Source organism: Ochotona princeps, chromosome 13 (assembly GCF_030435755.1).
Source record: "Ochotona princeps isolate mOchPri1 chromosome 13, mOchPri1.hap1, whole genome shotgun sequence".
Taxonomy (NCBI): domain Eukaryota; kingdom Metazoa; phylum Chordata; class Mammalia; order Lagomorpha; family Ochotonidae; genus Ochotona; species Ochotona princeps.
Genome location: NC_080844.1, coordinates 34,785,288 through 34,800,923, shown reverse-complemented (window position 1 = coordinate 34,800,923; position 15,636 = coordinate 34,785,288). Strand labels below are relative to the sequence as shown.

At 44.9% G+C, this 15,636-nt stretch overlaps 2 protein-coding genes and 1 non-coding gene across 15 annotated transcripts in view; 2 read left to right on the top strand and 1 right to left on the bottom strand.

Moving 5' to 3' along the window:
• Window positions 1–2,893, bottom strand: part of VCL (vinculin) — a 102,389-nt gene extending 99,496 nt beyond the window's left edge. The window contains exon 1 of one of the 2 annotated variants that reach the window (XM_004583500.2): window positions 2,601–2,893. In XM_004583500.2, the coding sequence (XP_004583557.1) occupies window positions 2,601–2,768 (168 nt within the window). In that variant the 5' untranslated portion in view covers window positions 2,769–2,893. The remainder of the gene's footprint in view (window positions 1–2,600) is intronic. The other variant, XM_004583501.3, reaches the window with a different exon arrangement.
• CAMK2G (calcium/calmodulin dependent protein kinase II gamma) overlaps window positions 1,980–15,636 on the top strand; it is a 166,372-nt gene continuing 152,715 nt past the window's right edge. For 9 of the 12 annotated variants that reach the window (XM_058671463.1, XM_058671460.1, XM_058671458.1 and 6 more), the window contains exon 1: window positions 3,030–3,409. The gene's annotated coding sequence lies outside the window, so the exon portion shown is untranslated. Of the gene's footprint in view, window positions 2,033–3,029; window positions 3,410–15,636 lie in introns of those variants that run through there. The other 3 variants (XM_036495818.2, XM_004583494.3, XM_004583496.2) reach the window with 3 other exon arrangements.
• Window positions 8,420–8,611, top strand: LOC118759508 (U2 spliceosomal RNA). The gene has a single exon (XR_009246576.1). It is a non-coding gene; the product is annotated as a U2 spliceosomal RNA (small nuclear RNA).

The window sequence follows — 15,636 nt, the reverse complement described above, 5'->3', positions numbered from 1 at the left end:
GCACCTTCCGTCACAACCCTCCCTGCTTTCTTCCTGCTAATTCATATCTACCACCTTCTTTTGTATGTATTGGGAAGTAACCCTAATTGCTTACAGCTTACTAGGCCTTATTTCTTTTGTATCTGCATTATACTATCTAATAAAATTTCTTATCCAAGAGTATGAAGCACAACTATCTATGGAGCTTCTTAAAAACACAAAAGCTAGGGAACAATGTTGTGGTCTATAAAGCTGGCTTCCTATATGGGCGTCAGATCCAGTTCCAGCTGGCTTGAGTCCTGGCTGCTCCATTTCCAATCTAGCTCTCCACTAATGCATTTGGGAAATTAGCAGCAAATAGCCCGAATAATTGGGCCCCTGCTACCCAAATGGGACACCCAGAGTTCCAGGCTCCTGGCTTCAGCCTGGCCCAGCTACAGTCATTGTTGAGATTTGGAAAATGAACCAGTAGATGGAAGATGGTAACTATGTCTTTCAAATAAATAAATCTAAAAATAAATACAGAAATTAATTAAATTAATTTAAAAGAAGGGGAAAAAGATGTTAATGTCCCACATCAGAAAGTCTGGGTTCAATACCCAGCTCCTGTTCCTGACTCCAGATTCCTGCTAACAAAGGCCCTTGGGAGGCAGGACTGATGGCACAAGTCATTGTGTTCCTGCCACCTGCATACTAAGTTCCAGACTCCCAGCTTCAGCCCTGGCCTAGCCTAGGCCCAGGCAAGCAAGGAAGTGAACCAAGGGATGGGAATGCACTCTGTCCTTCTCTCCTCTCTCTCCCTATCAAATCAAATCAAATCAAATCAAATCAAAATAAAATGCAGAGGCCTTGGTCCCATTCCCTGGAAAGCTCCTCAGTCCAGGCTGGGAACCAGACATCTTTATTCCTAAAAGGGCCCACTAGTGATTCTCATGCATACTCAGAGCTGTGAACCCACTGATTTATTAACAACGCGCTCTATACAGCAGACATTCAATGCTGATTAATTCATGGCATGGAGGCTCATAAATAACTTTCCTCTAATAGCCTAACCAGATATCAACCCCCTAGACTACACTAGGTCTGTTCCAAGTGCAACATGTGGTTTTAAGATTTCATTTCCTGAAGTACTACATGGAGGGACACAATTACCTTGTCTCTTTACATTGTTTCCCATTTGTTGAAAAATGGAGGCCTGGAATGCAGCCCATGTTAGACAACACTACATAAGAATGCACTCTGGAGTCTCAGATTAAAATTGGTTACAAAAAGAACATGGAGCAGTGTAGCCAGAACTAGACATTCTGAATGAACACAGTATCCTTTCCAGATAGATTCTTACTGAATCTGTCCAAAGATCAGGAATTTAGTCAAAGGTGTCCCCTGAACTGCTTGAAACAGTCCAGGGGCCCCTTAAGACTGAGGAAGACTTTCGGTTGCTGAAGTGCCTGCAAGTGCGCCCAAGTGCTCTAATCAGATAAGTCACTCCGGCCCCACCCAGACCCACAGTTGTCTGCAACCTCCCAGGCACCCAACTCACACTATTTACACAGTGCCAAGTGGGAGCAGCGTGAACTTTTCCCCAAGCTGCTGCTAACAAGCAACAGCAGCCTGAGTCACCCGCTCCAGGACATCAAGTGTGACATGAAGCAGGGGACTGTTAGCAGACTGGCCTCAGCACTTCTTATCCCATTTCAGAAGCAGGCTCCAACTCCTCCCGGAATCACTTCAATTATTAGTCACAGCTGCGGACCACAAGGGTCTGCAGAGCCAGTCGGCGACCAGCAAAGTTGTGAGCTGGGGAGGGGCCGCCCCAGCCTTCTCTCCGACAGGGGCGACAGATCCCAGATTCCACAGGCCTCTCCCAGCAGCTCCATCTTGCTTCCTGCCAGGAGGAGGGGCCAAAGAGGAGGACCCCCGTAGAGTCTGAAAGGGCCGGGTGAGAAGAAGCCTTCTGACAGCAGGTAAATGCTGGTGGCCATCTCCACAGGGCAGAAGAAAACCAAAGGCCGCAGGGAACACGGGGCCCCAGCCTCTGACGGGCTGCATCAAGGTGAGAGTGCCAGGGAGGTGGACACAAGTAAAACGCCCAGGAGCGGGGAGGAGGCGACGCAGAGAGGAGTGGGCAGTAAGGCGAGGGCGGGTAAGAAGGGAAGTATTCGAGAGGAGAGAAAGCAACGTGCTTCAAGTAAGAATTCCTGGGAGAAACGAAAGGGAATCCGTGGGAGAGCCCGCCGCCCCACCCCCAGGCCGGAATGGGGAGGCCTTAAAAAGGAGCCAACCGTAAGGTAGCCGGCTGAGGGTCAGGGCCAGTCTGACGTCCCAACCAGGATTTCTTTGACCCGAACCTGTGTTAAGCGCCTTACATATCCCTCCTCACTGAATCTGCACCACAGACCCGCAAGGCAGGTTTTATTCCAACTGTCCCCATTGCACGGATGAGGAAACTGAGGCCAGGAGCGGTTCGGGAGGGGGACTTGTTCAAGGTCACAGAACGGGGGAGTCGGCATCGGAAACCACGGCGTGTGGTAGCGAGCCCGCTACAGGGAAAAGCAAGGCGGACCGGGATCCCGAGTCCTGCTCCCGCCACGGCTCCCCCGCCCCAGGCCCAGTGCGCTCACCCGGACGAGGTTGCTGACGGCCGCCTGTACAGCGGCCACGGGCGCGGTGAGGTCAGGAATGGCTTTGCCGTCCACCTCGCCCTCCTCGTGCATGATCACCAGGTGCGAGATTTGCTGTGCCACCGGCTCCAGGATGCTCTCGATCGTGCGCGTGTGAAACACCGGCATCTTGGCGGCGAGAGGGGCGGCGAACCGCGGGGCCACAGAGAACTAGAATCGGCGGGGATGGCCTCCGGCGGACAGACCGACTCACAGCCGCGACTGCCGAGTCGGGGCTTCCCTCAGCGTAACCAGCCTCACGGGCGCCCCGCCCCCTCGCGTCCCCGCGCCCAATGACAGTGGCGCTCCGACTGTGGACGCCTTTCCTATTGGCCTCTCCTCGAGACGCTCCGCCTTGCCGCCGCGCCGCCGCGGTCCCGCCCCGCCCCCATTCCCTCGGGAGGGGTTTGGGACTGGGGCTGCGCCGTCGGGATTGAGACCGGATTCCCGAGCCCTTAACGCCGGGCGCTCCTTATAAGGGCATGGTGGGAACGGAGCGTGCGGCTCGAGTCGGGGGGCCCCGCCTCCCCGGGCCGCCTCCCGCCTCGGGTCCGCAGAGCTCCGCCCCTCTGCAGAATCACCTCAGCTGGGCGGGATCTCCTCACCTCTCCAGGCGGCTCCAGGGTCTGAGGAGACTAAAGATCACCCCACCCCCTCCCCAACTTTTTCCTCCTCACGAGACCGAGAAAATAGTCCTCCCGTGTTCTCTCAGTGACAGATGGAAACGTTTGTGGTAAAAAGATGACAACGGCAGAAGTGCTCCGAGAAATGTGAGTGCCCGTTGATTTCCACCGACTCCACCCACTGCTCTTACAAGTAGCCACAGCTAACAGCTGGGTGTGTAACCTACGTGGGCCTGTCTACATTTACTTACACCTGTGCACTTTCTAAGTCAGGGAGCTCTAACGTGTCCTGGCAACTAGGTATTTTCCCCCTTAATTACTTACCTCATGGTTATCTTTGTTGCTGCACATAAACTGACCTCATTCTTTTTAATGACTGTGTGGTATTCCATGCCACGGAATAGAACAGTTTATATGACCCATTTCCAGCTAACAGGCTTAGATTGCATTCCATTTTTCACTGTTAAAAGTTCATTCTTGCCACTAATGTAGTCTGACAACACAGAGCGCCTCATCCTCTTCCACAGCCCCTACCCTCTTTATCACTACCAGAGGCCCACTTGGTTCTGCAATCTCCATCTCCTCTAATGAACGTTTTTAAAAAATGATTTTTTGTGTGTGTGAAAAAAAGAAAGAAACATTTTAAATCTAGGAGCAGGTCTCTACAGCAGTACTTCAGGCATCACTTGGAAAAGTCCACATCCTATATAAAAGTGCTCAGTTCCCATTTCCTGAAGGCAGCAGGTGATGGCTTAAGTACTCCAGGTTCTTGCCACCCATACGGGAGTCCTAGATGAAGTTTGAGGCTCCTTGCTTCTGCCTGGACCAGCTAAGTAGGTTTGGGCCTTTAGGGAGTGGACCAGGGGATGGAAGAGCTCTCTCTGTTTCTGTCTTTCCACTCTCCATCCTTATCTCTGCTTTTCAAATAAATGCTTTAAAATTTTTAGTTGACTGGAGAGAGAAACAAAATCGACAAATCTTAAAAAAAATTCTATGTGAACAGCATTGTATTTTTCTCTTTGTTGTATTTATCTGGGACAGATGCGTACAAGTGTATGTACATTTTACATTTGGAAGACCAAATTAGCTGATCTCACACCATGCTTGAATTAAGACATCCTCAGGGGGCCTGACACAGTATCCTAGTGGTTAAGTCCTTGCCTTGCAACCACTGGAATCCCCTCTGGGCACCCAGCTCACTGCTTGTGGCCTAGGAAAGCAGTAGAGGACGAGCCAAAGCCTTGGGACCCTGCACCCATGTGAGAGACCAGGGAGAAGCTCCTGGCTCCTGACTTCGGATCAACTCAGCTCTGGCTGCTGCGGCCGCTTAGGGAGTGAACCAGTGGATGGATCTTTGTCTCTCCTTCTCTCTGTAAATCTGACTTTCCAATAAAAATAAATAAATAAATCTTTAGGGAAGAAAAAGATATCTCCAGTATCTTCTTCACCTCAAATTCTCTTTTGCCCAACATTTTCATTAGGGTTTCAAGTAAAACATCCTCAAAACTAGTGAAAATATTTCCCAATGGCCCATGTTTTGCCAAGAAGCTAATCTGTTGGACCTGTGCAATTTTTAAAAAGATTTATTTATTTTTATTGGAAAGGGAGATCTACAGAGAAAAATAGAAACAGAGAGAAAGATTTAAAAATAGTAGGACAAAAGCTTCTTCCTTTCTTCAGTGATTTTTCTAAACCTGTCATGGTGTTTTTTATCTTCTAATTAATCTCACATCCCGTGCACAGGTGGTACTTATGTGATAAGTACAGACTTGCACAGGAACTTGTGGACCCATGCAACCCAATAGCTTCCAGGATCTGCTTCCCGCTGTTCTCCAGCAAGGGGGAAGGAAGCCAAACCAGACTTTTCTGCTTCCCACAGACCCACCTCCTCCACTGCAGATACGTGACCTCTAAAATGTTACAGTTTCCACCAGATTCATGAGCAAAAAGCTTGCTATGCCAAGTCCACTGTCAAACACACCATTGTACTGATAGCCCTGACCGGGGATGACCACCTCCATACTTCACCCCTAGGCCCTGTAGGGAGTGCATAAAAAGCCCTGAATAAGATAGAGCCCAGGGCAGCAGTGGTTAGAGAGCAGGGCAGCATGGAGGAACCTGGGCAAAGCCAGGGGACCACAGGACGAGGGATCAGGCAGTTGAAAACTCAGCCTAAGTCAGTGGCAAAAGATAGATCCAAGCATAAACAGATGGCAAGCCCCAATGCAATCATTGTCCCATTGGACATCCCCACTATAGTCTTGTTTCAAGATAAAATTGTTAAGGACTAGAGCAGGCCAGGCTGGGCAAGGTGGCAGCACCTGTCACTATGCAGTATACATGTGGGTTGTGTCTAACAGTTGGTCAGGCTGAACTAAGCCACAGCATCAATGGTTATGCACAAGAGCTGGCTAGGATGCCCGAAGGGCTAGGCTGGCATGACAAAACCTAGGGTTAGAGGTGGGCCTAGTGAAGGTTATTGGGTGTTATCCCAACTAGGCTACGGCACCCTCTGGTGTGTATGAGGGCTGCATCTGTTACAGGCTAGACTACGCTGGGTCACAGCACCTACCAGTTCATATGAAAAATGGGGCTGGGGCAGAACTGACCAGTCAGCTGTATCCACCAGTATGTGCATTGGCTGATACAAGTGACAGACTGAACCTGACCCTGTACTAGCTGGTACACACAAGAGTCAACTCTGAGGTCTTCCCGGACAAGGTTTCTTGAGGACTCCCCAACTAGACAGCTGGACTCAAACCCTGGCCACAGGGAAAATCACAAGATATGTGGTCTGGCCATGGAGTGTACTATAAGACTGAGCCTCCTTAGCTGCTGATGCCCATGCACTTAGTGCCTAGGTTCCAGTACTAATGTCACTTTCAATTCCAGCTTCCCACTACACATGCATTTTGGAAATAGCAGGTGACAACTCAAGTATTTGTCATCCATTTGGGAGGCCTGGGTTGAATCCTGAGTTCTGTCTGGCCAAGCATTGGTTGGTGCAGTGTTTGAGAAGGAACCAGGGATGAAAGATCTGTGTCTTCATCTCTCTTTCTCTCTCTTTCTTTATGCTTTCAAAAAATAATAAAAATAAGTAAATAAGTAATTTAAAATTTGTGGGTGGTGCATTCATATAATGTTAAAGAAGCCTAATTATTAGTTTACTTGATGAGATTTAGAAGACAAAAAACTTTTTTTCTTTTCTACCTGTCAGAATATGATGCTAATTTTTATATAAATGATGTGAAATAAAGATTATATGTAAATAATAGTGGTGATAAAGATAATTTTTTTGTTTCACAGTGAATATCCCTTTCTGGGATATAGTTCTTTTTTTAATTATTTTGATTTTTGATGATTTTTATACAGTTGATTAGGGTGATAAGGGTCAAGGGCTACAGGAAGGTAGGTGAGATCATCATTTTCACATTCTCTCTTTTTTTTCTTCCTGTAACTGGGGAAGGGGGGAGACAAGAAGAGAAGCCACACCCAGCCTCCCAAACACCTCTGCACCCTGGGATGGATGACAATCATCAGATACCACCCCAGGACCCCTGATGTGGGGCATACTGTGAGAGTCCTGCTCAAAAGATTTCAGTATTTCAGTAGATCTGAATAACTGCAGATCTCGCCACTCCAAGCATGATGAAATCTCTCCAGAATCCACTGGTTGACATAGTCCACCTTAGAGTTTCCATTTGCCCAGATTTTCACTGCCAACACTTGGCTGGGGTAATTGATCAATTTGTTCTGTCCTCTGTCCTCTGTTTTGGTACCAGGTGTCCTCTGCGGACTCCAGTGTACTGCCATATATCCTCCATGTGCACATGGATATGCTGTCCACTGCTCTGTCTAAGCCACTGAGAAGGCCCAGCTCTGACACATGCACTCCATGGTCAGACCATGGAACCTGCAACTCTCTCTATGGTTGGGGTTCTGAGTCCAGCAATTCAGTCAAGGGGATCCTCAAAGAAACTTCAACTGAGGTGATCCCAGACATGATTTTTGTATGTGCTTGCCAATACAGGGTCCAGCACAGTCTGTTGTCCCAATCAACTTATGCACATGATGGTGGTTGCAATTGCTGGGTCAGTTCTGTCTCCAGCCCTGTCTTTTACACAAATCAATGGGTGTTGCAGGTCAGCCCAATCCTGCCCACCACACACTCAGTCTTCAAGTATACCAGTGGGAGCTGCAGCCTAGTCGGAGTGACCTGCAATAACTCCCACCAGCCTGCCCCCTGCCCTGGTTCCCGTTCTTGCCAGTATGTACAGCAGACTTGGTCCCGTCTGTGGGATATAATTCCTAAATATTGTGAGTGTTCCATGTGAATTTGTTTTTCCGTTATAAAAGATTTTGTTGTTTTTTTATTTAATATTTATTTATTTTTATTACACAGTCAGATATATAGAGCAGAGAAGAGATAGAGAGGATCTTCCATCCGATGATTCACTCCCCAAGTGAGCACAACGACTGGTGCTGTGCTGATCCAAAGCCAGGAGCCAGGAACTTCCTCCAGGTCTCCCACACGAGTGCAGGATCCCAAAACTCTGGGCTATCCTCTACTGCTTTCCCAGGCCACAAGCAAGGAGCTGGAGGGGAAGTGGAGCTGCTGGGATTCGAACCGGCACCCATATGGGATCCTGGTTTGTTCAAGGCAAGGACTTTAGCCGCTAGGCCACGCCGCTGGGCCCTATAAAAGATTTTGTTGTGATTACTTGAAGAAATTTGTATCAACAGAAAAATGTTTTCTTTTTAATGTTAGTGAAAATAACCCAAAAAGATCAACCTAACGTTGTGAAATGAAACTTAAGACTTTCAAAATTTTCTTGAGAATAGGATACTAGACTTTCTACCATTGTCTATACTTATAATGCCATGACACACTTAAATAGTAGAGTTTTAGACTTGTGACTGTTGCTAAAGGGCTATACTATTGTAATAATATGGGGGAAAACAGTGGGGGTATGGGGGTATAAGGGTGAATCCCTGTTCCTATGGAACCGTATCATGAAAAATAATAATTTAAAAAAGACTTTCACTATTTCATACATATTTTTAATAACTGTATTTAATGAAAATTACTTGTACACTTCACATTGCCATTTATAATTGCTGATGTGGAAAACAATTTGTATTTAATTTGAACACCAAAACACTTCTTGACCTTTTTGCTAAGATCAAGTGTAGTATCTGTTCTTATCAGTTTCATTTTGAACACAGAGGAAATTTTTCCTAAAACACTTTATATCATTTTTTTAAAATATTTATTATTATTGGAAAGCCAGATATACAGAGAGGAGGAGAGACAGAGAGAAAGATCTTCCGTCCGATGATTCACTCCCCAAGTGAGCCGCAACGGGCCGGTACACGCCGATCCGATGCCGGGAACCAGGAACCTCTTCCAGGTCTCCCACGCGGGTGCAGGGTCCCAATGCATTGGGCCGTCCTAGACTGCCTTCCCAGCCCACAAGCAGGGAGCTGGATGGGAAGAGGAGCTACCGGGATTAAAAGTGGCGCCCATATGGGATCCCGGGCGTTCAAGGCGAGGACTTTAGCCGCTAGGCCACGCCGCTGGGCCCAAACACTTTATATCATAAATGTAAGTTAAGTGCTAGTTTATAATTCAAATATAAACATTCTTATTTCCCACATCAGATGGAAAGGACTTAGTTTTGTTTCTGGTAGTTCAGTGAGCACGGATTATTACCATGCATCTCAATCTAAAGTGTATTTCATGTTCTTGTTTTTAAAAATTGCTATTTGGGAGACCAGCGTTGTGGTACAGCAAGTTAAGTCTCTGGTGCAACGCCAGTATCCCAAATGGGCAGCAGTTTGAGTCCAGCTGACTTACTTCTGATATAACTCCCTGCTAATGGAACTGGGAATGCAGCCCGAGATGACCCAAGGGCTTGGGCCCCAGTTATTTACATGGGAGACTTGAAGGATGCTCTAGGCGCATGGCTGTTGCAGGCATTGGGGAGTGAATAGCAGATGAAAAGTCCCTTTCTTTTTCTTTTTGTCTTTCTTGAAAGAAATATTTTAATTTAAAAAATAATTTTTAAAGAAAGCTAGGAATATTGGTTTTTTCCTCTTTCTGAAAATATTTATTTTTATTACAAAGTCAGATTTACAGAGAGGAGGAGAGACAGAGAGGAAGATCTTCCATTCGCTGGTTCACTCCCCAAATGGCCGCAATGGTCAGAGCTGAGCTGATATGAAACCAGGAGCCAGGAACCTATTCCTGGTCTCCCATGCAGGTGCAGAGTCCCAAGGTTTTAGACCATCCTCCACTGCTTTCCTAGACTACAAGTACGGAGCTGGATGGGAAGTGGAGCAGCCAGGACACAAATTGGCACCCATATGGGATCCTGGTGCATGCAAGGTGAGCACTTTAGCCGTTAGAATACTACATTGGGCCCTAGCAAATTTTGAAATCCATGGGTAAACTTAGGTAAGCATTACGAGCATTTTAGGTAGAAAAGAAATATTCCCCAGTGTTTTCCTTTCCCCATGTACACACTCAGTATAATCCTCAGTACTGTGAAAATAATCATCTACTACATGATTAGATCAAGCAGTGCAATTGAACTTAATGTATTGCGAGCTATCCAGGTAGGCTGAGTCTTAGCACATGAGTAGAGAGCTTTTCCCAGCTGGTAACGGAGTGTCAAAGATGAAAGTTATCACTTATTCCAACTTCTTTCTGACCTCTGCTTTTTCTACCTGCCCCAGAGGCTAAATCATTTGCAGCCACCAGACGCTACACTTGAGACTGCAAAACTGAGAAAAGAAGCAAATTAGAAATCTTAGCTACCCGCTATGCTACCAGGAGCATGGGTCCCTATCAGACATATTCCTGGGACCCTGAAGTCAGCACCATCATGAGCAACATATGCACTTGCCCTGGAAAATGCTAGGTAGCTGCACCTCCATAGGTCTTTGCTAAGGATACGTAATCTATTGTATGGAGAAGACTTATGTCCTGAGAGACCCATAATATGACCTTAGATTGAGAGTAACTGGAAATGATCCCATAAGCAACAGTCAGTCATTGTTAACTAGGATCTTTGAAATGGTATTAAGACAGGAATGATCAAAGAAAATGTTTATGGGCCCAATGCGGTAGCCTAGTAGATAAAGTCCTCCCCTTGCACACCCAGGATCCCATATGGTTGCCAGTTCATGTCCTGGCCACCCTGCTTCCCATCCAGCTCCCTGCTTGTGGCCTGGGAAAACAGTCAAGAATGGTCCAAAACCTTGGGACCCTGCGTCCACGTGAGAGACCCAGAAGAAGTTCCTGACTCCTAACTTCAGATTGGCTCAGCTCTGGCTGATCGTTGTGGCTACTTGGGGAGTGAATCATCAGATGGAAGATCTTCCTCTCTTTCTTTTCTCTTTGTTTCTGACTTTTCAATAAAAAATATAGATAAATCTTTTTTAAAGAGTTTATGATGTAATATTGAATACAAGGCAACCATAAATTCATCTATATATTTTTTAAGCATTAAAACATTAAGCATCACATGAGTACATTTGGAGTTGCTTTTGGCCTGTTGATTAAGATGCCAGTTAAAATGCCCACCTCCCCTGTTGGAGTGCCTGAGTTTGATTCCTAGCTCTGGTCTTAAGCAGATCCTGGGAGGCAGCATGAGATGGCTCCGGTGGTTGGACCTTTACCACCCACAGTGAGAATTAAATTGAGCTCCTGGTTCCTGGTTTCAACCCTAGCCCAACTGCAGCTATTGCAGGCTTCTGGGAAATGAACTGATAGGAACAACCTCTCTCTTTGTTTCTCTCTGACTATTCACAAACAAGAAATTTTTAATTATATATACAAATTTACTCATATGTTGAACTCCTAACTCTCAGTATGATAATATTAAGAGTCAGAGCCTTTGGAAGGTAATTAGATTTGGGTTAGGTCATAAGAGTGGGACCCTCCTGTTTAGTGCCCGATGATAAGAGAAAGAGAACTATTTTCAACTTTAAAAACATGTGCCAATGAATGTGTCAGCACACACAGACACCATAGCTGTCTGCATACCAGCAAGTGACCATCACTGGAATGTAAATTCGCCATCAATCAGTCTTGGAGTTTCTGGCTTCCATACCTAAAAGTAAACATCTATAAATCACCGAGACTGTGGTATTTTGTTAGAGCATCCTGAGCTGAGATAGCAGCATATAAAAACAAGGGTAAAAACAAGGTATTCATACAAAAATTAGGAAAAAAGGTCAAAATATGAAAACAAATATTGTGTTGTGATGTAGTAGGTTGAGCCACCACTTGCACCAGTGGTATCCTCTATGAGAGTACCAGATTGAATCAAGCCTTATCAGCTGTCAATCCAGCTTCCTCCTAAGCAGCAGAAGATGGTCCAAGAACATACATTTCTGCCATCCCGTGTGAGACTCTGATGGAGTTCTGGGCTCCTGACTTTGATCGGACCCAGCATGCTGTTGCAACCATTTGGAGAATGAACCTATGGATGGACAATTCTCTCTCTCCTTTCTCCATCCTATCCCATCCCCTCCTTCTCTCTCCCTCTGTCACTCAGCTTTTGGTTTTTGTTGTTGTTTTGTTTTCTATTTTTATTCAAAGGCAGATTTATACAGAGGAAATCCAGAGAGAAAGGTCACCCATCTGCTGGTTAACTCCCCTGTTCCTGAACTTTTTAAGTAAAGAATAAATCTTAAAAAAAATTGAAATTATAAGAAATATTTGAAGAGCTGTTGCTGTATTAAAAATGATAGCTTGGGCAGATGTCTGGCCTGGTTGTCAAGATCCCAGGCTAGATGCCCACATCCCTTCTCAGATGTCCTGGGTTCAATACCCAACTCTGGTTTCTGGCTTCAACGTTTTGCTAATGTAGACCCTGGGAGGTAACAACAATGACTCATGTAGCTGGGTGCCTACTTCCTTGGGAGACCTGAATTCAGCTTCCTGCTTGGGAAATGGATGGAAGTTTGCTCTCTCCATGTCTCTTGAGTCTCAAACAAACAAAGAAGTAAATAACTTGTAGCATGTAGCATAAATAACTGTAACATGTAGCAGGCTGCATGTTGAAGAATATTGGAAGGCCAGCATTGTGACACAGCAAGCAAAGTCCTACAACCTTGGCATCCCATGTGGGCACCGGGTCAAGTCGTGGCTGTTCTACTCCCAATCCAGTTCCCTGCTAATACAGCTGGGAAAGTGACAGAAAATGACCCAAGAGCTTGGGTCCCTGCACCCACGTGGGAGGCCCAGATGAAGCTCCTCCCTCCAGGCTTCCATCTGACCTAGCCCTGGCTGTTGAAGCCTTTTGGGGAGTGAATCGGCAAATGGAAAATCTTTCTCCTTCTATCTTGCTCCCCCCTCTAATTTTGCCTTTCAAAGGAGTGAAATAAAAACATTTAGAAAAAAAGAATATGAGCAACCTCTGCAAGTTGAGAATGGCAGACCATCAGCAACAAAGCAAGGATTTTGGTCCCACAGCTACAAGATACTCAATTCTGTCAACAAGAAAGGTTTTGGAAACAGCATTTTCCCCAGTTCCTCTGGGTGAAAAGTTAGTCCAGTGGAACACTTTGATTTCAGCCTGCAAAACTGACCTGAGAACCTAGACAAACTATTTAAGACATCCACTATTGACAGTTGTGACATATTAACTGATTATTGTTATAAGCCACTAAGTTTATGGTAATGTTTTAAAGATTTATTTATTTTTATTGGAAAGTCAGATATATAGAAAGGAGGAGGAGAGAGGAAGATCTTCCATCTGCTGGTTTACTCACCAAGTGACCACAATGGCTGGAGCTGAGCCAATCGGAAGCCCAGGAGCCAGGAGCCTTTTCCAGATCTCCCACGGGGTGCTGAGTCCCAAGGTCTTGGGCCATCCTCAGCTGTTTTCCCAGGCTACAAGCAGGGAGCTGGATGGGAAGTGGGGTCTCCAGGATTAGAACCAGGGTCCATATGGGATCTCAGCATATGCAAGCTAGGACTTTAGCCACAAGGCTACCATGCTGGGCCCATATGGTAATGTTTTAATAAACACTAAAGCAACTTGAAGACCCACTTCTCAATGGAAAGCCCTGACATGAGCTATCTGTATTTATTGTTAGTCTTTCACATAACTTACCACATTTGTCCTTTAATAACATGATAATTTTGCATTTTTCTCTTGTCTATGAAAAATGCTCCTAGATGTCCCCCAATATCTTATTGCAATTTGTCCTCAGCTACAGAACCCTAGATTTACAGCTGGATACATAGCCACATGGTTTTAATAAGACACTTAGCGGACTACAAGTCTTCTTTTTTTTTTTTCATTTTAAGTGAAGATAATCCTGTTTTCAATCTTGTTAAACATAAAAGACTTAGCATCTAGTAAGATATCAACTGCCATGGAGAGAGAGGTAAATTCATAGCATATACTAGACTAAGAACCCATCATAAAACTAAATCACACACGCACATGTAAAAAAGACCATGTGCTGTTCAGATTCTTAGAAGGAGGAGGTCATCCTGGATGGGTAAAAGGAGTCTGCAGAGCCCTCAAAGGAAGAAGAATGTGTGATTGGACAAGCAGGAGGGCAGACGTTCCAGAATGAGTAAGCCTAGAGATGGGTGCGTGTTCCAGGTCAGTGATTAAATTAGTCAGACCAAAGTCAGTGTTCATTCACTCAGAGATAAGGCTGAAAATGTACATTTTCACAAGATTGTGTCCTACTGAGAAGCTAACAACTGTGTGGCAGTTACTCTTGCTTGTGGCTAGCTCAACATTATTCTTTGCCATATGATTAGCTTGAAGACCACTAACGATAGGGAACACTGCTAGACATAAAAAAAGCTAACATTTTTAAGTTAGAAATAGGGAAAAGTTTTTGATGATGGTAATGATATCATATACTACCGAGCAACATGGAAAACTTCCGTGTCTTCGGGCCCAGCGGCGTGGCCTAGCGGCTAAAGTCCTCACTTGAAAGCCCCGGGATCCCATTTGGGCGCCGGTTCTAATCCCGGCAGCTCCACTTCCCATCCAGCTCCCTGCTTGTGGCCTGGGAAAGCAGTTGAGGACGGCCCAAAGCTTTGGGACACTGCAGTCGCGTGGGAGACCCGGAAGAGGTTCCTGGTCCCGGCTTCGGATCGGCGCGTACCGGCCCGTTGCAGCTCACTTGGGGAGTGAATCATCAGATTGAAGATCTTCCTCTCTGTCTCTCCTCCTCTCTGTATATCTGGCTTTCCAATAATAATAAAATCTTTTAAAAAAAAAAAAAAAACTTCCGTGTCTTCTAAGTCGCTACCATTTTCTGAGATCAGTAAGAAACAAGAAGTACCACTCTCTTTAATATACCAATTGGGAAATAGAGACAAGATGGCAATAGTTAGTTCTGAATACAACTTGTGGAAATTTTAGTCAAGGATAGAACTGAATACGAAACCAAGACATGTATATTTAGTTGGGATACCAAATTTCTCTCCATTTTTTTGTGCTTTTCTCTTGATTGATTCTTAGAGTGCTGTGTATGGGTTATATGTATAGCACACACACACGTACACACCCTGAATTCTTCCACTCAACACAGTTCTGCATTCTCTCTGTCCACTACCTCACCAGCCCTTTCCCCACACATCCCCACATCATAACCACTTAGTGGCTTGGTTAGCAGCTCTTCCTTCCTGTCCCCAAACGCTGAGTTGTACACCAACCCCCACCCCACCCCACCCAAAACCGCAATGACTTCCCTCATCACTTTGAAAACAATATGGCTCTTGTCTTTTCCTGGCTCACTTTTACAAATTTATTGCAGATTTAAGTCATTTTCTACTTTATAAATTTTCCAATTTTCATACTTTTTTCCTTATCAGATATCAGTCTTCTGTATTATAGAGAAAGCTGCAAAGAAAGCTACTAAATTTGTGTAAAATTCCAGTTCTTAGAGATAAATACTATTAGCATTTTAATATTCTCTTTCAGGTTTTTTGGTTCATATATGTTTTTATGTGTGTTCAGTTTTTTTCTCACACAAATTTTCTACTGAAATTATTTAATGGCATGAAATTCACACACCTATAGTATTTTCTATTTTCAACTTAACTTTATTATATTAAGAACATGTTTCATGCCATTAAACATCTTTAGAAATATGACTTTTAATAGCTATATAGCATTCAAAATGTGCAAGAAATATAATTTCACCATGTCCCTATTTTTGAACATTTAAGTTGTGGCCAACTTTTTACTATTGCTAAATAATGCTGTGAAAAAAAACCCTTGAGTTTTTATTTTTATAGGTACTGGTAGAGTTTTTGGATTTTTTTTTTTTTTGCTTTTGTTTTTTGTTTTGTTAAAATTTGTTTATTTGGCACCCAGAGCATAGCACAG